Raw genomic sequence first — 22,907 nt, 5'->3', positions numbered from 1 at the left:
GAAAGGATCCCACTGTTTACTGTTGGCTGAATTTCTGAATCCCTACTTTTGAGAATGGGTGTTGACAGCAGGGTAGGGTCCATTTCACCCCCGCTGGTAAATCCTCAACTCATCTGCTGACTCTTTAGAGCTCACCCATTGTCAAGTGTATCAACTTCCAGTAGCACATACCAGGAAAGAGAAGTAAATTCCTTATATTATAAATTAGGACAAAGGCACAGACTCTACTGCTTTCTCTGTAACTCCAGGCATATCTGTAAACTGAGATTTAGCTTTACCTTCTGAAAATGGGACAATATCTGGGCATACCACATGGTTGGCCATGTGACTCTTCCATAATTCAAACTACGTGATTTCATATTAACAGTTTTGGTGTTAATAAAGAGTTAAATATCATTATAAAACAGAAAACCTATTGGCAGTACAAGTCAGCTGTCAATTCTGGCTTGAAAAGAGGTCAGCAAACTTCAAAGAACAAGATAGAAAAATTTTAGGATTAGCGAGTCAGGAAGCTAAACCTACATCACTGTGGGCACTTATGTAACTATCTGGAGATGTAATAGCTACTCTGAGCTGACATGCCAGGCACAAACAGGCAGTGGGGTGGAACTGGCCCATGTTTACAGCTTGTCCATTCTGGCCTAAAAAACTAACTGGGAGAAGACTGGACATACTCATCAGGAACAAATGACACAAGGATTGTGAGCAACCGGCTATGTTAATCAAACAAAACCAGAAGAAAAACAGAACTTTAATAACAAGTCTGTGGAGGTGAGAGGGACACTATGCCCACCTCTAATTTGTGGGCAAAAGTTCTAGATAGATGTGAGACATTAGAGGTCTCAGGACAGAGGGATACTACTGGGTGAGAGAGGCAACCTTAAAGTCCTGAATGCTTCCCTTTCTTCTACTTTGAAAAAAAAAATTGGCTAAGCTCAGGGTAGTGAAGTGCTTCTGGGGTTTAAAGGGTATTTTCTTTAACAAGGCTGGCAGGCTTGGAATGGAAGACATTGTGTTACAAGATCTTACTTGTTGAAAACCTCTAGTATTCTCACAAACCGGGATGTCTGTGCTCATGCCACAGTGAGGGGACACACACACACACACACACACACACACACACACACACACACACACACAGAGAGAGAGAGAGAGAGAGAGAGAGAGAGAGAGAGAGAGAGAGTTAGTGAGTTAGTTCTGGCTTAGAGACATCAGTTCCAAATAAATCTGGTTGTACATACATTAACACTGCTCTATGAATGGCTATTATTAATGCCAAGGACCAAGCATCAGCCATCAAATCATCTCGCCATACTATATACTACATCTACCCACACTCCACAGGGAGAGCAGAGCTAGCTCTAGTCACACAGCTGTGTCACCCTGAACCTTCCTGGCCACAGTGTCCTCAGGACAGCATGTCTACAGGACAATAAAACAGGAGCTAAGCATCACAAGGGGTTTGGCAAAGTGCTGGGCAAACTTCAGTCCCTCAGCAGTAGGCTTGCCGCAGGAGATGATGCTCCGCCAATGACTCAGCCTCTGGGGTTGCTAGGGATGAGCTAAGCACTCCAGAGTCATACCAAACTTCCTCTAAGCTTCAGTTTCCCAATCTGTCAAGTGGGCAAACCACAAAGCTCCTACTGTTATTACAAGGTTTGAATGAATGCTTTCCCAAGTTTCTTGTCTGTCTCCATAGATACTGAGTAGTTAGGTTCCTCCCTGTGCAGACTGAGTTTTGTCAACAAAACCCAGACATATCTGGAAAGAGGGATATCACCCGAGGAATTGCCTCCATCAGATTGGCTTTTCTTGGGGGCATTTTCTTGACAAATGATTGATATGGGATAGCCCAGCCTAATGGAGGCAGTGTCATCCTTGGGCAGGGAGTCCTGGGTTGATTTAAAAAGCAAGCTGTGCAGGCCGTGGGGAACAAGCCAGTAGGCAGCATTCCTTCAGAGTCTTGCATTAGTTTCTGCTTCAGGTTTCTGCCTTGAGTTCTTGTCTTGACTCTCCTCAAGGATGGGCTCTGATCTGAGAGTTATAAGATGGAAATAAACCATTTCTTCCCCAAGATGCTTTCTGGTCATGGTATTTATCACAGCAATAAAAACCAAACTAAGACAGTGGCCTTCCAAACTACAATCTCATGGAAGAAAACAACCATAAACAAACAAACAAATGAAACCAGTGAGGGGAGGAGGACTTGGTTCAAATACATACTCTTACTCAGATGATGATAGGACCATGGCAAGGGCCAGAGAAATCAAGTCCCATGTTCCTCACACCTTCAATAACTTGTAGAGATGACTTTGTTTTAGTCATATGGCAGGCGAAGGTGAACAGCACAAGTAATATGCACATACATAACCTCCGGTGTAAACTTAGTGCTCCCCATCTAGCAAGGGTTAGGCATGACAGAAGAATGGGATCTTCTTCTTTACAGAATACAAACATTGGAGGTGTGGGGAAGCCTGTCTCATATAAATTTGCTAGAACTGCTTCATGTCACAAGCGTATACTGCTCTTCACGCAGTACGTCCAATCATGCAGTGTTTGGAGGAGGGATCCAGCCCACCCTGGATGGGCAGCAGCCTGGGTGCAGGTTCCTCTCACCTTCTCATAGGGGATCTGCAGCAGCTCCAGCACCACGGCATGGGCACCCATGTTCCTCAGCAGCCGCTGCTGCTGCTTCCTGCTCTTCCTCACCGAAGCGCTCTCTTGCACACAGAGCTTGCTAAGTCGAATCAAAATCTGAGAGGAAGAAAGCAATCAAACCTGGAACTGTAGTGTGGGGAGAGGCCTGAAGGGGGGCTAAAGGGGGGGAGGTCCACAATACACTAACAATCTAGGACAGGAGCGTTCCTCCTCTCTTCCAGTATGTAGTGTCCCTGCTGATTGCCAGTCAATGTGAGAAAAGTGTGTCTTTCAAAATAAATGGCACATGTAGGGTTCAACAGTCAGTGAAATGAGTTCATGGGTCACTTAAATGATCTGACCACTCAACTGCCCAGACTTAGGGGGGCTTTACTGGGATAAAAAACATAAAGCTCACAACTCCAAACTGCTAGATATAGAGATTTCTAAAGCCAAGTATTGATTCCTGTATGAATGAACCTTTGATCCCCTTCACAACCCTAGAATTAAGTAGTACCTTTAAAAAAAAAAAAAGCTGAGAACACTCAGTTACTCAGTTAATACATGTAACAGCTGAGCCTCAAACTCAGACCTGAGGCTAAAACTCAAGTGTCAACCTAAGGGTGCTACTCTCTCCCAGGTCAAATTTTGCACAAAGAGAAAGAGCCTGAGTAGTTGTGCCTTCAACTTGCCTATCGCCGATAAAGCTCTCTGGAGAGTGATCAGGAGAAGGCAGGGGCCAGCTCACCTCTTTCACTACTCTGTAGTTGTAGCTGCTGGTGCTTTCGTGCTTTTGTGGCTTGTTACTCCCCTCCTAAAGAGCAAAAAGAACATACATGGGGTTGGTGCCTCTCATGGTCTACTTCTGCATAAACATCACCCTTTAAGAAGAGCACATGCATTCTGCATTGTGTTTCAATAGCCAGGCTGCCCAAGACATTCACCTATTCTTTAACCTTTGGAAGAAGATGCCATGGTCACAGGAGGCCATTCCCTACTGGATCTCAGTGGGAAATCTAGCGCTTCACTTCACGCAACTAGTCTCTTCTATGTGATCGATGGCTGCCCAGAAACACAACTTAGATTTTGTAGCTGATTTCCTAGGCGAAAACTTACCCTGGCTGTGTAGCAAGCAGCTCTTGGGATTAAGACCCATCCTATCATCTGCATTTATATTTAAGACTAGGAGAGGATGCTTCCTTGTTTTAAGAAGCAGGAAAGCCACTTGGGAAACTTGACTTTGGTTTTGCCCACCTCAGTCTTTTTATGTTCATTTTCACCAGAGGCACCATCCATGGTCTCATCAGGACCCTGGCCTTTGTACACCCACAGCTCTGATTTTTCCACAATGGAGCGCAATTGGTCCAAGTCTTGCTTGATCTGTTTGTAGTTGTCCACATCTTGGCTGGTAACCAGCAGTTGAACCTTAATGAACACAACCCATTAATTACATGGACCTTAAAATATACACACATACAGACAAAAACTCTTTTCATTGCACATAACACACAACAGTTCTTCTGATATGTGATGCTGGCTACAGGACGTACCTGTTTGAAGGCCTGAAGGACCTCCTGCCTCTGACTGAAGTGTCGAAAGAGAAGTTGCAGGGCCCCAGACACCAGAGGTGGGTAGTCATGCATTGTCAAGTGGAGCAGGACCCTGAGGAAGGTTCTGCCTCCATGATCATCCAAGTCCAGCGGTGTGTTCTCTTCACTACAGGGACACAAGAGAGGGAGAGAGAAAGCAAGTGAAGCGCAGAGCCAGGATCACGCAAGTGGACTCTGATAGAGCAGAGCTGCAGTTCCAACACTACTTATGCAATGGGGCCTCACTTCTCATCAGCTTCTTTTACAAAGCAATTGTGTTTTACCTTCAGCTTCAATGTGACAAGGGATAACTAAGATGTTGTAACTGTATTTTTGAACCAAAGTTCTTCTGCTCCTAAGCTAACAGGGCTGACATTAAAAGATTCATGACACCCAACTTTATAATGTTCTTCTACTGTGCTCCAAAGTCTACAATGGATGTGCTTCTTCCAAGATTTTTTGTTTAAAATGTTGTAACAGCAATGGAATAATCACCTTTGAAAATGTCTAGTCTATAGCCCTTAGGTATCTTGAACTACACCAAGTCTGCCAACCATACATTCTGATGATGGGCCATGTCAAGGGGTTACACAAGTGTTCAAACCATGGCTCTCCGTTCTACATATATACTGTCACCAACTGGTTTGGTCCCATGATTACTGCTTTGAAATGTTGGAATGAATCAATTAAAAAAAAAAAAAACTCAATCTGTTCCAAAAGAGATTTTTAGCCAACATATATATGAGAGGTTACTTCAATATCTATGATAATTGTTGTGCTATTTACATAATTTGGTCAATAAACAGACACTGAATTGAATGGTAAATCACTTCACAACAGGTCACCACTGGACAATTACTATGTTAGCTGCTATGCTGTGTCTAAAGTCGCATGAATGATAAATAGGGAGACTTTCATGGCTGCAAGCTAATAAGAAAAGTACAGAGAGGACCAGATGTGGAAATATTGTAGTAACACTGTATACTTAAGAAGGCAAGATGGTTTCACTGCTGTTCAAGATGAGGTAAATGACTGGAGACCTGAGTTTTCATTAGTGTCATCTTTGTGAACTCAAAATACTACAAACACATGTGCTTCAAATTTCATGGTTTGTTTTGTTTTTTAATATAAAGCATGGAGGCAGACTGCTAACCTTCACAGTCCCTAGTAAACTGGGCCTTTACTCTATGCACATCTTTATGCAGTCCTCTTTATTACTAACACTAGCCTTGGCCAATAAAACATTAGTAAGCACAGGGCAGGCAGACGTGTAATTAGCACTTGTTTACTACTGGCTTGCCTTCTTGGCACATTTATTCTGGAAATCAGCCATTGCTCTGCAAAGAAGCACAAACTAACCATGTGGAGCAAGGCTGAAACCTCAGCTTTAACATATTCTTTTGAAGGCACCAGAAATATGAGTCAAACAGGCAGGCTGTGCCATTCCCAGTTACTTTATCACTACAGTTGCAAGGCATACCCAACAATGACTAGGAGAACCACTCAGCAGTGGCCCCTGTCAACCCAGAGAACTGTGAGAAATACTTGGTGTTCAAATTCTTAAGACTTTAGGAGACGAATATTATTAAGCAATAAGTTATCAAGCCAAATATGCTAATTATAATCACTGTGCACATAGGGTATTTATGTATGTGAGAGTCCATAGTGATAATGTTTTATGTCAAAATTGAGGCTTGTGATGTTAAGAGGGTTTTGTATTAGACATAATTAAAGGTCATATTGTGGGGTTTTCTTTTTTATTTATTTATTTTTGTTGCTTTGTTGCATAGCTTGTTCAGAACTCAGGGTCTGCCTGCAGCATGTGTGCACCACGTTAGTTCTGTGACTCAGTAGCATCAAACAGAGAAGTACAAGAACCTGAACCTGAAGGCTAACTAGTTAGTGGTGTGCCCAAGAAGAAAACCTGTGAGAATTATAGAAGGCTGCCTTCCACACCCTCTAACTACTACAACATAGTCAATGAAAGCACACTTACCTTCCACCAAAGATGCCTTCTGCTTGTTCTTCAATGTGTTCAAAGTCAAGAGCACCTGAGAGGCGAGAGAACAGAAGGTTAGATACAAGGTCTGGAAGCCTGCTTCCATGGACTAACTCTAATGTGCTTCAAGAGCAATGCTCACAGGCAACCCTCAAATCTGCCAGAGTTATGACCTACAAAGCTATGGAGCAGGGCTAGCCCCGATGACCCACACACCTCTCATTTTCTTTCTTGCTAAAGGAAAGTAATGGCCTCAATCCAAAGAAGGCTTGGGTTGCCTGGGAACCACTTCAACCACTGTCATTCCCTTACCATTCTCCATTATTTTATGGCTGAGTAGAACTTCAAATAGAGAACAAAAGTGGCCAATGGACAATCAAGTTCCTTGGAAAATACTTTTGGGATTCTGTTGGTTTTGGGTTGCTTTATAGGTAATCCTAACACTATAAACCTAAGCTGGCTTCAGTTCCCAAAGACGTAAGTTCTAGCTACCCACCCCCAGAAACAATGTTTACTTTTCCCCCAATATGCTCTTGATCGAAGTTCTTAAAACACAGCAATCCCCAAGAGCAGTCACATTTTACTTTTTCTGGAAGACATTGTTTTGAACCTCAAGTACCATCACACCCAGGTCCCATTCTGTGGCTGAAGTTCCAGGATGCCATCACTAACCTGGTACATTACTTGGCCCTTCTTGGCTGCTGTTTCCGGAGGATGTTTCTGACGACTGGGAATTGCTTTCATCAAACTCCCGCTTAAATATACACAGAAGGCAGGAGATCCTATAATCCAGCCTCACATTCAAAATAAACTAAAGATTCAAGTAGAAATGGAAACACTTTGGTTACATTAACATACCATCTTTAACACTTTGCCAAGCCGCTGCAATCTGGCAGGGCCTGGTATCAGCAGCATCAATTACCTTAGGCACTGAGTCAAATATTTGGCTTAGGTTTCAACTGTGATTTTAACAATAACAGGCTTCTGTGGGGCACATGAGTCTGCCATGAGACACTTTAGCTTCCAGTGCAGACTTTGGCATCCTGAAGATGAATTAAACACCTGGAATACTATATCACTCATGCCTCCATCCTCCACAAAACATGCCTGTATTTCAGCAAAGACTAACAGCCAATTCTGGGCCTAACCTAACCTGCTTTGAATTGTAAAGAACTGACAGAAATATTGCTTTTGCTTCCAAGAATTTGCTTCATTTTTATTTACAATATATTTCTGATTGTCTTCTCTGATTTAGGTATAGCCCCGGTGCTCTCATTTTGTTAACTTCCTATATCCCCCATCCTTCTACTGCTGCAGACACTTTCCAAAGGATTATTGCTAGAACCCAGAACAGTCAGCCAGCTGCATTGTTTAAGCATCCTATGGACACCCTCCTTTCCCACTTCTCTAGCTTCTGCTTAGCCAATTTCATGACCTTACCCAATTTCATGCTGTCACTGATACCAGATGGAGACAGATGTTTGACCTCCAGGCTATTAGTTCATGTTCCCAAGTGACTGTTGTACATCCTGTTTGGTATCTTTCCAGAACCTCAAATTCAGTATTATGCAAAACCCTCTACAATCGTTACTTCTAGGTGTCAAGTTGGATAGATTTAAAGGACACGTAGATGATTTAAAGGACACGTAGATGGCTGGCAGCAGGCTGGGAAAATACTTAGAAAGGTGGGAAGCTGGGCAGAGAGCAATAATTAGTGAGGAAGGAAGGGTTCCTTTTGTTTTAATATTTTTCCAGTTGTAGGAACATAGCAATTGACACGGCACATGGAAACAATCATGTTGGGGAGAACAGATGAGTAACTGGAAGAGCAAGCCAAGTCCCTGTGTGTGCAGAGGAAGGAGTCTAAGGCTGTTCTCAGTGTGAGACTCTTGGCCTCATTACATCTCTGAACTCCCAACAGCTTGTGCCGCTCTCTTTCTGTTCCACATACGTAATTTTCAGTTCTCAAGCAAGTTCCTTAGTGGGAAGACTCACATTAGCTATGTTAAGAAGAGAAACACAATAGGTACCATGTTAACTGATACTTAATTGGCTTAATAATGACAAACCATAAGGCTGGTGATTCTACGTGATTTACCATCTCCCATTCCTTCTTGAAAACAACCTGCAGACTCCACTTCAGTCTCTTTGCATTTACTAAATCCCAAGATGTCCTGATATGCCCATGGCCAGCTCTCATTGCATTTGGGTTTGATCAAGCCACTGTACTTACTGAAGTCTTCTCTTACAACTCCATCAAAATCCATTATCTTTGCCTCTCCCCCACCTATGGCGTTCTCCAAATCAGCCCACCCTTCTTTAAAATAATTAACTTTTATTATGTATGTATGAGTTTTTACCCACATGCTTATCTGTGCACCACCTGCATGCCTGGTACTCATGGAGGCCTAAAGACAGCCATCCAATTCCCTGGACCTGGAGTCACAGACAGTTGTGAGCCACCATATAGTGCTGCGAATCGGAGCCAGGACTTCTAGAAAAGCATCTAAATGTCTTTAATCACCGTTATCTCTCCCGCTTTTAGTGGACTTGTTTTTATGTTTAAATAACTAAACACTGCCTTTTAGATGGTGTGTGCCTATGCTGTCAAAACGGAGCTATTTAGGATTAGAACTTTAATGGATTTTGTTCATTGCTTGCTTTCAAGGGCTAAAAGGGATCTGGTATCAATTAACATTCATGGGTGGGCAGGTGGGTGGATGAAAAGGGCAGAACATTGAGTGGGAGAAGGAAGAGAAGGAGGAGGAGGGAGGAACAGGGAAGGAGGAGGAAGAGGAAGGCTTTGCAAAGCTAATAGAACTCTGGAGAAGCACAGTGAATGAACAGTAAAGGCAATGGCTTGGACAGAGAAAGGGAGGCTAGCTGTGATGTAAACCTAAGGTAAATAAAGGAAGCTCTGCAATGGCAAAATAGACAAAGCAATGATGGGAAGGGGTAGGTGGTGACAACCAAGAATGAAAAGGAGTCATTTCTGAAATGGTACACAGGGAGGAGGTAGACATTTTGCTCCTATCAGAGATCCTATGAGTATCTTGTTCCCTGCACCATACCTGGAGTATTTCAATGATCTTTAACTTGGTGTCCATGACCATGATGTCCTCCTTCTCTGGCTCTGCCTGTTTCACATTCCCTTCAGGGGCAGCAGCCATGGGAGTCATGGGCAAAAAGCCTCCTCCCCGAAGTACCACCTGGGTCATGAGTTCCCCAACTCCATGGATTGATCTCATCACATTACTGCCTAGAAAGGGATAAGACAGGTCATGGTCATGACCTTCTTAGAGAGAGCCTGAAGCATCTTATTAGGGGTATGGATATTCTGAGGCAAACTATTTAACACATCCCTGTTCTGATACTCTCTCTTGACCCAAGGAACCCAAGAGGTTAATAAGCACGACCAATTTAAGGCCTCGGAGAGCAGTGGAAGAACATGGTTTGACATGGCCAATGGTGCGTGTATGCTTATCAATTCCAGCACCAAATCTGACTCAGCACCAACAATGTATACTTGTTATTATGCACCAAATAGGAAAGTAAGTTAGCAGGGTACAAACATTTCTGCTTCTAACAAAAGCTGCTTGGTCTTGAATACATTACTTCACTTCTGAGACTCAGGTTCCTGAGCCTATAAAAAGAGCCCCATGATGGAGCTCAACGCTATAATGTATGCAAAACAACATCTCACAGGGACTTGAAAAGAGGGAGAATTGAGTGAAATACCTTTTCCAACCTAGCTATAAAAAACTAGCTAAGCATTGGTACATGGTGGTTATCCTATGCATATTCTGACCCCCAAACACAAGAAAAATAAACACACAAGTCATGGATTTTCCTATTCACAAAGTGAAAAGAAATACCAAGATCCAAGTGTGAACTTCATTTTATCATATGAGTATCATCATCAAGTGTCTCAGAAGCACCGAGAACAGATGGCAGGACTTGGGTTTCAGGGGGTTAAACATTCAAAGCACAAGGAAACTTTCAAATTATTCAATACACATGGAAGGACTCAAGACAGATGCAAAGGAGAGAGTAAATTGCTGAGGATGACCAGAATGATGAACAGTGATGGGCACTGGACTCAATGGAACCCTTTCCAGATTTTATTTCTATTGATATGTTCCCAATGTTGAGAACAGACAAGGACAGGATAGGATGTCACATGATGAGGCATGGCATGAGTGACACAGCATGGGCCAGGAGGGCATCTCTTAGTACAGACACTTCAGATACTCACTCTTCAGCTTCTCCTCATCATTGTTACCTTTATTCTCTTCTCCTTTTGCCATCTTGCTAATGGGGAAGATGGTGGTCACATGGACACAGTCTAATATTGCCAGGAGGATCTTGGTTAATCGGAGAAGGTCAGAAAAATTGTAGAAACCAAAGTATATGAGATTCCTGGCAAGGTTCACAACCTGTTACATTTAAAAGAAGAAAAAAAAATGGTATTCAATGACCTTTGACCTCCTGTTCCACTCTGATGCTCATTAGCTAATCATGACAGATCATGCCCTTCTTTATGGTAAGAAACAGCATACATCTGGTTGTCTGTTTCTGATTAAAGTTCATTTTGTTTCACAAGAAAGAAAACTAAAAATGCAAGCTTACAAAACTATTCATCTGCTTTGATGATTAGTTCATTAAAAAAAATGGGCCTAATCAATTGGCATCCTGACTTGCCAAGGGCATACCAAATCATAACCATAAAAATATAGATAGGGACACTGCAGTTCTCTGGAACATAATTCCTACAGGGTGATGGTGGTCCTGGAAATAATTTAATTCAAAAGCAACAGGGTTTATGTTCCTCAGATGATGAGTCTACCTGACTGGCAACTGTTTTATTTTTTCTGGAATAAACCTGACCCAAATTCCTTTTGTGTTTCAAAACTAGAGCACTGTGATACAGTGCCCAAGGATTAAAATATTTCCTCCGTACTCCCCAGAAAAATGACTACTGATAACAAAACTTCAGAGACCATTTCACCATGCCTTACCTCAAATGTAAGCTTATTTTTCTCCTTATCAGAGAAGGGGAATCTTTGACAAACTACATCCCTTAAATACTCCTCCACAAATTCCATCGTCTGAGCGAACCTCTCCTTAATTTCATCTTTGGATGCCCCACTGCTGTCATAGCTGAGAGGAGAAGAGAGAGAAGGAAGGAGAATGTCAAACTTCCCAGCCAGGCCCTTTCAGGCTGCTCAGCCTCCAAAGACAGCATCCTTCAACCTGGGCCCAACTGTGCACTTCCTTCCTTAGCATGGAGGGACACACACACACACACACACACACGTCACTCATCATGTTTACTGTCTGTCTGTCCCCACTATCATAGAGGTAATTTTCTAGATTCTGCACTAATATTCTTTGATGTTGGCACACAGCACACACAAGGATATTTCTAGAAGGACAGAGCTAAATAAGAGACAGAAAACACACAGCTCTGGAATCCTATTTTTTTTTAAGCAATAAACAATATTTGCTAGCTACACAATTCTATTTAAATGTGAAAGGAAAAAAAAAAAACACGTTCTTCTTTCCCCCTATGATTTCACTAGGTCACATATGTGGTTTATCTGCTGGTACACAAAACATTAGAATCATGGGATTTTTTTAAGCGACATAAAATCTGTACAGGGAGCTGGACCCAGGCTTACTCATCAATGGCGATCTCGGAGGGAATTTCTGACCACAGACGGGCGTATTTCACAGGGGTCACCTGCTCCTGAGGATCTCGGTCCACATGCATATGAAGCATGAGGCGGCAAAAGGATGCCCTGAGGTCATAGGGTAGGTTCTCATCAGACATACAGCGAAGAATAAGATCAACATCCAGCTGGCCAGATATTTCATTGATAGCCAGGTACTGGCGATCCAGACACATCCTTGCAAAGAGGTTAAGCTGATACCTGAGAAAAATCAACAGAAGGTTCATGCTCCAGAGATCAGTCAATATGAGGGTAGTTCAACAGTGTAGTCTAGGCGGCCTCTGATTTCACAGGACATATAGCCATCTGAACTTTATACCAACATCCCTAAATGATTACTGTACAACTAATTTTGGGTTCTGAACTAAGGAGATGGAGAAAAAGTTCAAGGTATGCCAGAGTATGGGTCAGCAACCCATAGTCACACATCAGTCTAGCCGTGTTAAAACAATCATGCCATCATGTGATTACATTTGCAATCTTCATCTTATAAAATAAACAGGGAAAAATGACTAGGCCTGAAATTATAATCTTTCTGCCCTACCCCTGTATTTTACACATATCCAAGACCATGCAGGAAATAGCAAAGATACTGTTCATATAAGGATAATTAAAATTCTACAATATCAGGGCTAGAGAGATGGCTCAGTGGTTGAAAGCACTGGTTGTTCCTCAAAAGGCCATGGGTTTAATTCCCAGCATCCACATGGCAGCTCACAACTGTCTGTAGCTCCAGTTCTAGGGGACCTGGCATTCCTACACAGACATACATGAAGGCAAAACATCAATGCATATACAATACAAATAAATTATTTTTAAAAAATTTTACAGTATCTATAGGATCTTCTATCTCGTAAGTTATCACTGCTAAAATGTAGATTGAACCATTCAGTTTAGGACTGCTCAGCCAAGTTAAAAACATGAGTTTCCTCCAATCCATCTCTTCCTAGGGAATGGAAACTCATGTGTACGCAAAAGTGAGGATGTGCCCTTTGTGTGACATGAAGAACTCAACTGTGACATATGATGGAATGTCAAATGCTAATAAAAGTGATATATTTGCAAAATAGAAGGCATACAGCAGTTAAAGTTAAAGAAATTACCTCTATTAACAAAGAAATTATATTTCTCTATATATATGGAAATATATATATATTAGAATTCCAAATATATATATTAGAAACACACTAGGGAGGGCTTTAGAATGTTATCTGCTACAAGGTGGCTTTTTTGTATAATTTGAGGAATAGGAAACATATACATGTAATATGGTATAAACACTCAAGGAGATGCTGCAGAGTCATCAGGGTACAAGCCCTTGTTCCTGCAGAGGACCTAGGTTCTGTACCTAACATATATACAGTGGCTCACAACCATTGGTAGGTTCAGTTCCAAGGAATCCAATGACCCTTTCTGACCTCCATAGGCATTAAGCACACATGCGGTGATGCCCATATATACACGCAGGCAACACATGTACACATAAAATGCCTTAAAATTAACAAAGATTTAAATAAGGACCATCACTCATATTCATATGTATATATGAGAATAGACTAGAATATAGGAGTAAGAAAAGGCATTTTAGCTGTAAAATTTTGTTTATTTTATTAGGAAATACTAGAAGTACTTATTTTTCTTTCCTTTTAGAGTTATTTAGTAGATAACTTTTATTCTTTCTCTTTCCTTTTCCTTTGCTTCAGGTGACAGGCTATGTGGCCTTGGAGCTGGGACCAGGGCTAGGGACTGAGGTGACCAGCACAGGTGGACAGTGATGGCGTACAATGAACCCAAGCAAGCAGGTGAACATCCCAGGAATAGCAGTGGCTCGAGGGAGTTATGAAAACTGGAGGGCGACAGGCAGAATGTATCTGTGGCATTAGGCAAGTGAGCACTGCTGTCGAGTACTAGAGTTACTCAGATTTTGGTCTTCTTGCAAATATCAGTTTTGTTTTGCTAATCTGGCTATATAAAATACTACAAAATCTTAATCTTTTTGAGCATCATGCTTGGGATTCCAGTAGTATTTCAATTTCTGAATTTTTTAGGCCAGGCTGCATGACTTGTAATAGTGCAAATCCCTGGTTTTATAATGTATTTCATACATGCACACAGATAAAAAGAATATAAAAATACAGGTGCATGCATACACAGATAGACATTTTCTGTAAATGTTCTAGAAGTCTGGCACTATTATCCCTAGTTTGAAGATAGGAGCTTTGGAACATAAAGTCAAACTCAGCCAAAGTAAAAATGTTAGTTAAGTAAAGAGATGAAGATTTGAACAGATGCAGCCTGCCTGCTGTTCACTGCACTAAAGACAGGCTGTGTTGTCAAGTGTAACGAGGCTGAAGCAAGCTCTTGTCCTTCCTATGACCTGGACACACAATCAGACAAAGATGGACTATGAGTTCATGGGACCTTTCACTCAAAGCTCATAAAACACACATCTGTCTTTCTGTTGGACAACCTTACTGCAGGATATCACACCATTCCTCAGAGCAGTGTCTCAGCCTTCCTAATGCTGTGACTCTTTTTTCTCATGTTGTGGTGACCTCTTCCAATCATAAATTGTTTTATTGCTAATTCATAACTATAATTTTGCTACCGTTATGAATCACAATGTGAAAATCCCTGTGTTCTGGTGGTATTAGGAGACCCCACAGAATGAAAACTATTACCTTGGAGCGATCAACAAGAAAATCATATGCTCCCAAGTGCCACCACTGTGGGACCCCTCCATCCACTCCCAGCATGCCTCCCACCTACCTGTAGTAGCTGAGGATATCCCGGTCTTCCTTCTGTCCTTCTTTAGCATCTTGTGCCAATTCCCTGACACTCTTACTACGTATCTCTTTGTTGCTGTCCCTCCAGAACAGCCACACCTCTTCCTCATCCTCTCCAGCCTCCAGTGCATTCTCTCCAGTGGCAACACCTTCAAACTCAAATCGAGAAAGAACCAACCTGTGAAAAAAGAAAGGATGAAGCTCAGTTTTTATGAAATCCTTTGAAGTCTTGCTTCCCTTCCAGCCTAGAAAAACACAGGGAGCCACTTTGTTCTTTATTTCTCCCAGTGGCACAGCCAAAAGAATCTGTGTGGTCTTCATGTTCTTTAGCCTGGGAATTCTTAACTAGGACAATCTTCCTCCCCGCTAGACACCTAGCTACATTTTTGGTTGTCACAATGGCAAAGGAAGTGCCATTGCTGCTAACATTGAGCAGCCACAATCCAGGGACACTTTTGCTAAATGTCCTATAGTGACAGGACATTTGCCACCACAGTGTCATCTAGCCCCAAATGTCAGAGTGCCAAGGTTGAGGCACCTTGCATTAATGCCAAGTTCCCAAGTTAAGTTACAAACTGAGAATAAAACTGCAACATTAGCTTACACCTTAAATCTTCTTAATACTGCCTACACTGCTGTAGTATAGTCACCAGGAAAAATGCCCCTTTGCTAAAAGTGAACTACTACTATTACCGAAGCAGTAATAACAGTAAGTATGACTATTATCAACAATAATTAGCACTGCTTTACTGAGGGCCAATAGGCACTACTTAAACATTTTTATTGCATTTTATTTGATGTGTCCTACAGCGGACATGTAGAGGTCAGAGGACAACTTGCTGGAATCATTTCTCTCCTATCACCACATGGTTCCAGGGGGTTGAACTCAGGTTGTCCGGCTTAGCAACAGGTGCCTATACTCTCTGAATCATCTTGCCAGTACATCACACTTTTGAACAATGATAATATACAACTCTTCCCAATGTTAATTAATATTAGCAATGGATATTTGTTACAATCTTCCGTTTTTTAATGAATGACAGAACTTCAGGCTCATCCACTCTTTAGGATGTGTGTCAAATATTCCCTGGTGGGTTTATACAATTTTACAATATACAGAATAAGTGACACAGTATATTTTAAAGTATACAGAGCAAGTGCCCTTCTGCACAGAAGGTTACAATAAAAGCAAGGTAAAAGCAAGCTCAACTATTCACCTAAACAAGGCCTGTGAAACAAAGATGAAATATTACCAACCAACATTAGATCAACTCTGAAGAGATGAAGGAGTTACGTTTATTCCCTAGGAGCATACACACCCATTTAACATCTGATCCATTTTTAGCATCTGATCCTTATCTCTCTCTAGTGTATATCCCCAGATGGTACTCACTTGGTCTCAATCAGGATGTCAGCATTGGTGGGATTCAGCACAGCTTTACAAATGAGCTCCTGGGTCACGGGGATCGACTTGTTCATGGACACGCAGAGGTCAGAAAGGTAATCCAAGAACCTAATGAGAAAGAAAGCAGGATGTTGAATACAGAGCAAGCAGAGGGAGCCCTAGTCTTCCTCACATAGACCAGTCCTACATTCCCTTCCCATGAGAAGTCAGGCGTATTGTAGACTTTGATGACAGTGACCACAAAAAGAAAGAGAAAACAAGCAGAAGAGTAAGATGACTGAGGCTGATAAGAAGGTGATAGGACCAACATGAGGAGGAGCAAGACAAGAAGGAAGTTCTCATCAGGAAGACACAGTGAAGGCCCTGGGACCAGAGGAGCCAGGGCTGGTTGATGCCTAGAAGCCTGGGGTAGCAGGCAGGCTGTGACGCTAACTGGCTGTACTCTGCTACGATCATCACTTGGAGACATTACTTAACCTGGCTGCATGCTGGTTTCCTAATCTAGAAGGAAAGACATAGTATACATTTCTAAGGGTTTCCCTGGGGATTAAGTAAGAAGGTTCATGAAGGTGGGCGTCTGGAGATGCCAGGTATAGATGGCAGTGGTCATTTTTATAGCAGCACTATGAGCTCTGCAGTGTGACTGATGACACTGCTGTGATCTGCTTCCCATGCAACTTGAAATCTCAGGGAGAATAAAGGAGGAGGAAATGGGGAAGAGTCAAAAGGAATTGGGGGCAGATCTGTGTGTGTAAGAGGGTGGGAAGGACTCACTTAGATATAGTAAAGCATTCAAGCATTCACAAGACAACTAATCATATCAAAGGACATGGAGATAATAAGAGCAGGAATTCTGATAGCCCAGCCACACAGCCTAAAAAGTCAATGACCCAAAACAGACGTCATTTACTGTATGTTAAGTGACTTAGCAACTCACAGGTATCTATAGCTGCTCGTTTAACAAATAAAGGGAGCGGGCAGGGGGTGGGGGAAGGTGAGCAGCTGATAAGCATTGAAGATGGGGCTGCAGCAAGCGGTTCCAATGCCACATCCTTGCCAGGCAGTGGTGGCACATGCCTTTAATCCCAGCACTCAGGAGGCAGAGGCAGGCGGATCTCTGTGAGTTCGAGGCCAGCTGGTCTACAGAGCAAGTTCCAAGATAGCCAGAACTACAGGAAACTGTCTCAAAAAAAAACAAAACAAAACAAAACAAAACAAAAAACAAACAAACAAACAAAAAAACAAACAAAGTTGGGGAAAAGGAAAGGTGAGCAGCTGACATACACTACAGATGGAGGCTACAACAAGTGGTTGTAATATCACATTCTTGCCCTGCTCATCAAAGGACACTGGAAACTGCTGCCAGTCCGAAGGACAGCAAGCCTACTACACAAACACCAAGGGCAGCTACAGTCCCATATCTTAGATGCACAGACACCTCCTCCCCTCTGGTGCCTCACCTGGGCTCCCTGTTCTTTCGAACCAGGCTGACGAACGTGTCTATCTCTGCCGCAGTAATGTGTTTTTCCAGGAGTTTTCGGTTATTGTGGAGCAGCGCAGTGATGGTGTCTTCAGCCAGCACATCATAGCCAATCTGTTTCTGCATGAAGCCAAACTGCTTGGCTATGTATTCCTTTTAGGGAAAGAAATACGAGTCAACAGGAGAGAGAGAAAGACAGTGCTATTAAGTTAAACATTAGAAAAACTTGCAGCAGGCTGGGGAGATGGCTCAGAGATTAAGAGCACTGGTTGCCCTTCCAGAGGTCCTGAGTTCAATTCTCAGCAACCACATGGTGGCTCACAACCATCTCTAGTGGGATCTGATGCCCTCTTCTGGCATAAAGGCATATATGCAGATAAAGCAATCATACATAAAATGAATAAATAAATCTCAGGAAAGAAAAAGAAAGAAAGGAAGGAAGGAAGGAAGGAAGGAAGGAAGGAAGGAAGGAAGGAAGGAAGGAAGGAAGGAAGGAAGAAAGAAAAACCTAGCAGCAGTGTATGAGAACTATAGCTCAACAAGCAAAGGACTCTGGGCATCATTCTTCAACGTCTACAAGACCCAGGGCAATGAAAACACACACCCCTGCAGCCTTTACTAAACCTATCACACAATGTCAGCAAGGAAAAAAATCTTATAGTCTACATATGGTTATTTTCAATGAAACACATTTACTGATTGATTTTTAAACAGGGCAAGAAGCAGTTGCACAGTTCAAAATTTACTACTAATTCAGTATAAATTAACAGTTCCCATTCCTCTACAGCCACTGTTGAATACAGACAATACCTATCTGGACATCTGGAATGTCAGCCCATGGAGTTTCCTTTTTCTTTAGTTAAAAAAAAAAAAATCATTTTCAAACTTACTTTTTCAATTGTGTGAGTGTTTTGTCATTATATATGTTAAGTTCACCACACATATACAGTGCCCACAGCTGCCAGAAAGCAGCACTGGATGCCTAGACTGGAGGTATATGCTAGTATAAGCTGAGATGAGGGTGTTATGGATGACACTCAGGGTCCCATGCAAGAGTGGGCAAAGCTGTTAGCCACCGAGTCATCCCCCCAGTTCCCTAAAACTGCGTTTTTAAAGTCAATGGGTTTGTGTCACATTTTAACCTCAGCACTTGGGAGGCACAGAATGTGATTTCCGTGAGTGTAAGCATAGCATGGTTTATATAGAGAGTTCCAGGCAAACGAGGACTACACTGTGAGATCCTGTCTAAAAAAGAAAATAAAGAAAAATGAAGCCAATAGGTAGAAGAGAGTGGGGAATATCTAGGATGACAAATCCTATTCACAAAGGCATGATCCATCTTTGCTCCCCTCCTTACAAATCACATATCACATTCCACAGCAATATCTGCAGAACCAGAGCAATACTTCGTTTCTATTTAAAGAGATTTCCCTAGCAGAATGCTTGCCCTCCTCCCTCTGGATACATCCTACCTCCAAACACAGACACAGACACACACATCCGTGTACGTGTACACACACATACACACACACACACACACACACACACACACACACACACACACAGATAGTTCTATCCAAGAAAGAAAGTTTGCTTGCTTAAAATTCAAACAGTCCTTAAAACTGGCTGAAAATTTACCCTAAGCCACTCAGGTGTAACACAGCAGACACAGGCCACATTGCAGTTTGTCCCTAAGCATGGATGTCTGAGAGATATCCAGCCTTCAGAGGTACAGCTCTGCCAACTGCCAGGATCCATAAACTATTTAGCAGAGATATCCAATCCAGCAGCAGCAGCAGCAAGAAGGACTAGCCTGGCTTCGTTGTATATATTGTGGCACACACTACATACCTAATGTCCTTTCATCTCAAGAATGAAGACAGAGGCAGGCCTAGGTCTTCAGACCTATCTGATAAGAATATGATGGAGGTAGACTTAAAAAAAAATCTGTAGCCTGCTGACATGGTTATGTTTCTAAAGCATTAATAAACATCACACTATTTTCATGATAATGAAAGCCTTTCACTACAAAGGAAGTTTAAATTTAAAGAGAAGACACAGTGGCAAACCTTAAGAAACAACTTTGTACCCCAAGGAACATAATGATAACAGCACCAGTTCGCATCCCCTCAATGCTACATGTGATTCTGGTTGTCCTGTCCTAGTACTGTGACGTAAGCCAGATCACTCTTTGTTGAGAAGGGACGTCATAGGTGCTGCTGGGTATTTCCCAGTATCCCTGTTCCTACCCATTAGATATGAGTTCTCCCAAGATGTAACATCCAGAAGGGTCTCCAGACTCAAATTCCCCCCCCCCTTCTTTTTTCAAGAAGGAGTAGCATTATCAGATTTTTAATTAAAATTTACTTATTTGGAAATTTTTTAAATTATTTTCTTTTTTATATCTTGATCCAGGTTCCCTCTCCCTCTCTCCCTCCCTCCCTCTCACACACCCTGACTCCCTTCTCATCCCATGCCCCCCCACCCCTCCACAGGACTCAAATGTTCTTCATGGGACCGGATCACTGCTGGTTGAAAATCAATGATCCATCAACACATCTCTCAGTGTCTTTAGAGTTGCCATGCTCTTTGTTTTACCACTGACTTCACAGGAGGAGTGTTTACCCTGTGGGCGCACATGCATGTGTGCCTGTGTGTGTGTGTGCGCGCACACGTGTGTGTGTCACATACACATGCGAGAGACAGACTCCTCTATTTGTGGACAAAATGCAAATCTATGTACAATATACACATAGACTTCCAGTCACTTTGTTAGAACATCAGCACAATATAGAACCATAGTCCAGAAAATTGTCTTCAATGGTAGAGGTCATGAAAGTAGGACAGGAGGAAAACAATATATTCTCAAACCTGGAATCATTTCATGCCTAAACCTTATGGGAACACAGCATAAAAACATATGTAGGGGGGCTGGAGAGGTGGCTCAGTGGTTAAGAGCACTAACTGCTCTTCCAGAGGAGCTAGGTTCAATTCCCAGCATCCACATGTCAACTCACAACTGTCTTCCAATTCCAGGGGACCTGACACCTATGGCAAAACATCAATGTGAAGAAAATAAAAAAAAAAAAAAATTAGCTGGGCAGTGGTGGGACATGCCTTTAATTCCAGCACTTGGGAGGCAGAGGCAGGTAGATCTCTGTGATTTCAAGGCCAGCCTGGTCTACAAAGCTACACAAACAAACCCTGTCTCGAAAAAACCAAATAAACTAATTTATTAATTAATTTTAAAAGAGAAAACATCTGTAGAACCAGGAAAACGGCTCAGAGGGGAGGAACACTTCTTGCCCAAGCATGAGAACCTAATATGAATGTCCAGCACCAGCACAAAATGCTATACATTACCATGGACACTTCGAACTCTGGGCTGGGGGAAGACAGAAGTCCACTAGAGCTTGCTAACCAGCTGCCAGCACAGAACCACATCCAGTGAGAGAGCCTATCTCAGAGGAACGAGCAAGAAAATAGTGGAGCAAAACCCCTTTTGCCCTCCTCTGAATTCCACAAGTATGGGTGTGCACACTCACACATATGCACATATACTACATACACATAGAACATGCACACCTATGCTCCCACATGAATGTACTGTAAATGTAACACCAATCTCAGAAACATAAATTTCACTGAAATGTGTGCACAAAAGGGATTTGTCAGTATCTTTTATATTTCTTTTTTGTAAAATGGACACCTAAAAATAACACACATTTACAAGGAACTGTGTGAATCTTCTCTGGGAACCTTCTCAAGGATTCTGTGAAAGATGCTCTTCCCAAACTTGTCAACCATCCGTTTCCTTTTTGGGGTAAATTTAACTGGACTATTCCCCACCCATTAAATACAAAGGTACCTATCACTTAAAACTCATGAGTAAACATGAACTTCAGGGAAGAACCCAACAATCACTTCTAGTCATCTTAATCCCCACCTGGTTCTTCCTGTAGTCTTGCTGTGAGTGTCTCAGGACCCTGTAGCAGAGTCGGCAAATATGTCTGAAAGGTGCATGGCGCTGGTCCCCCAGCTCCTCCAGCCGAAGCATCGGGCCATCCCCACAGTCAGTGAAAGGGGCCTGCAAGAGCTTGAAGATCTGTTTGTAAGAAGAAAGAGTGTGATGCTATCAGTGTTAGTTTAAAACTAACTCTCCCTCCAGGAAGGGACACTCTTACAGCAGTAGCAGGCATCTATGTGTATAACATTAATTTAAGGTGTGTTGCTTTTGTTTACGCTTGGGAACATTTGTTTAATGATGCAAAAATGTGTTTGATTAAATAAAATTCACCTGTGGTCAGGAGGCTGGGTCAGCAATTAGCTGACAGGAAATTGTAGGGAGATGTCAGGTGGAGAAGGGTTAAAAAGGGCGGGCAAGACAAAGCATGAAAACTTCTTGGGAGACTCAAAGAGGTGAGCTGCCTGCTATTCGGCATCTCTGTGAAGCAGGATTCTATCTCAACCTTTGAATCTTGAGCTCTTGAGTGGTGGGACAGAGATTTAAATAAGTTTCCTTAGTAGCTTTGAGAGAGCTCTTGCTGCCTAGCCGTTGCTGGTACTGGTAGAGCTGCAATTACTGAATAGGATAGCCATAGCTTAAAAGAATGAAACAATTAAAGAAAAGCAACATACATGGAAAGGTTTCTCTATTCAAAATCATCAAGAGACTTGAAACCTACATCTGGCAATCACCTGGGCTGGGCTTCCACATATTCAGCTCGCCTAGACCTCATCAGTCCTCACACACAGAGCATCATTTAGCAGAGTGCAGGGAGGGTATTTTAGGTTGAAATGATATACCTTTATAACTTCTGCCAGAGAGAACAATCAAAACACATTAGCATTGATCCAGGCACTGAAACTTAAATTGCGTGGATGTGCTAGGCCAGGTTTCACATATGTCCACAGTTCAACTTTTGAACTCAGCTGTCTGTGCATGCCTATGCAGGTACAGGCTGACCTCAAACACTGAGCTGGCCTGCAACCCCAAGGAGACTCAGTAGCTTTCATAAAAGTTTGGAAACTATCTGCCTGGTTTCATGAGCCTAGCCAACCCTTTTCCTGTAAGACAGTGTGACCCTGGCCACACCAAGCACAAGTATTTAGGAACAGGATGCAATTAACCAATCTGCTTGTGGATTAGACTGTAAAAACAGCCATCATCTCATAAAACTTTAGAGTTCTTTCCAAAGGTGGCTGGATTTGGTGCCTCCTGGATTACAATCCTAGTAAGACCAAAATGAATCTAATTCTTTGATATCAACTGATTTGAT

The 22,907-nt window shown here is 42.3% G+C and overlaps 1 protein-coding gene across 10 annotated transcripts in view; it reads right to left on the bottom strand.

Annotated features, from left to right (window-relative positions):
• Itpr1 (inositol 1,4,5-trisphosphate receptor type 1) overlaps positions 1 to 22,907 on the bottom strand; it is a 332,548-nt gene that overhangs the window by 150,284 nt on the left and 159,357 nt on the right. For 6 of the 10 annotated variants that reach the window (XM_051203747.1, XM_051203749.1, XM_051203751.1 and 3 more), the window contains 14 exons: positions 21,575 to 21,733; positions 17,609 to 17,781; positions 16,137 to 16,256; positions 14,727 to 14,921; positions 11,907 to 12,158; positions 11,244 to 11,385; positions 10,481 to 10,661; positions 9,297 to 9,484; positions 6,898 to 7,036; positions 6,223 to 6,277; positions 4,188 to 4,353; positions 3,892 to 4,062; positions 3,386 to 3,451; positions 2,617 to 2,754 (listed from right to left, as the gene is read on the bottom strand). In XM_051203747.1, the coding sequence (XP_051059704.1) occupies positions 2,617 to 2,754; positions 3,386 to 3,451; positions 3,892 to 4,062; positions 4,188 to 4,353; positions 6,223 to 6,277; positions 6,898 to 7,036; positions 9,297 to 9,484; positions 10,481 to 10,661; positions 11,244 to 11,385; positions 11,907 to 12,158; positions 14,727 to 14,921; positions 16,137 to 16,256; positions 17,609 to 17,781; positions 21,575 to 21,733 (2,145 nt within the window). The remainder of the gene's footprint in view (positions 1 to 2,616; positions 2,755 to 3,385; positions 3,452 to 3,891; positions 4,063 to 4,187; positions 4,354 to 6,222; positions 6,278 to 6,897; positions 7,037 to 9,296; positions 9,485 to 10,480; positions 10,662 to 11,243; positions 11,386 to 11,906; positions 12,159 to 14,726; positions 14,922 to 16,136; positions 16,257 to 17,608; positions 17,782 to 21,574; positions 21,734 to 22,907) is intronic. The other 4 variants (XM_051203750.1, XM_051203755.1, XM_051203753.1 and 1 more) reach the window with 1 other exon arrangement.

The sequence above is a fragment of the Phodopus roborovskii genome, unplaced genomic scaffold (assembly GCF_943737965.1).
Source record: "Phodopus roborovskii unplaced genomic scaffold, PHOROB, whole genome shotgun sequence".
Classification (NCBI taxonomy): Eukaryota; Metazoa; Chordata; class Mammalia; order Rodentia; family Cricetidae; genus Phodopus; species Phodopus roborovskii.
Note: the sequence above shows the minus strand (reverse complement) of the source record. Positions and strands in the feature narration are given on the sequence as shown.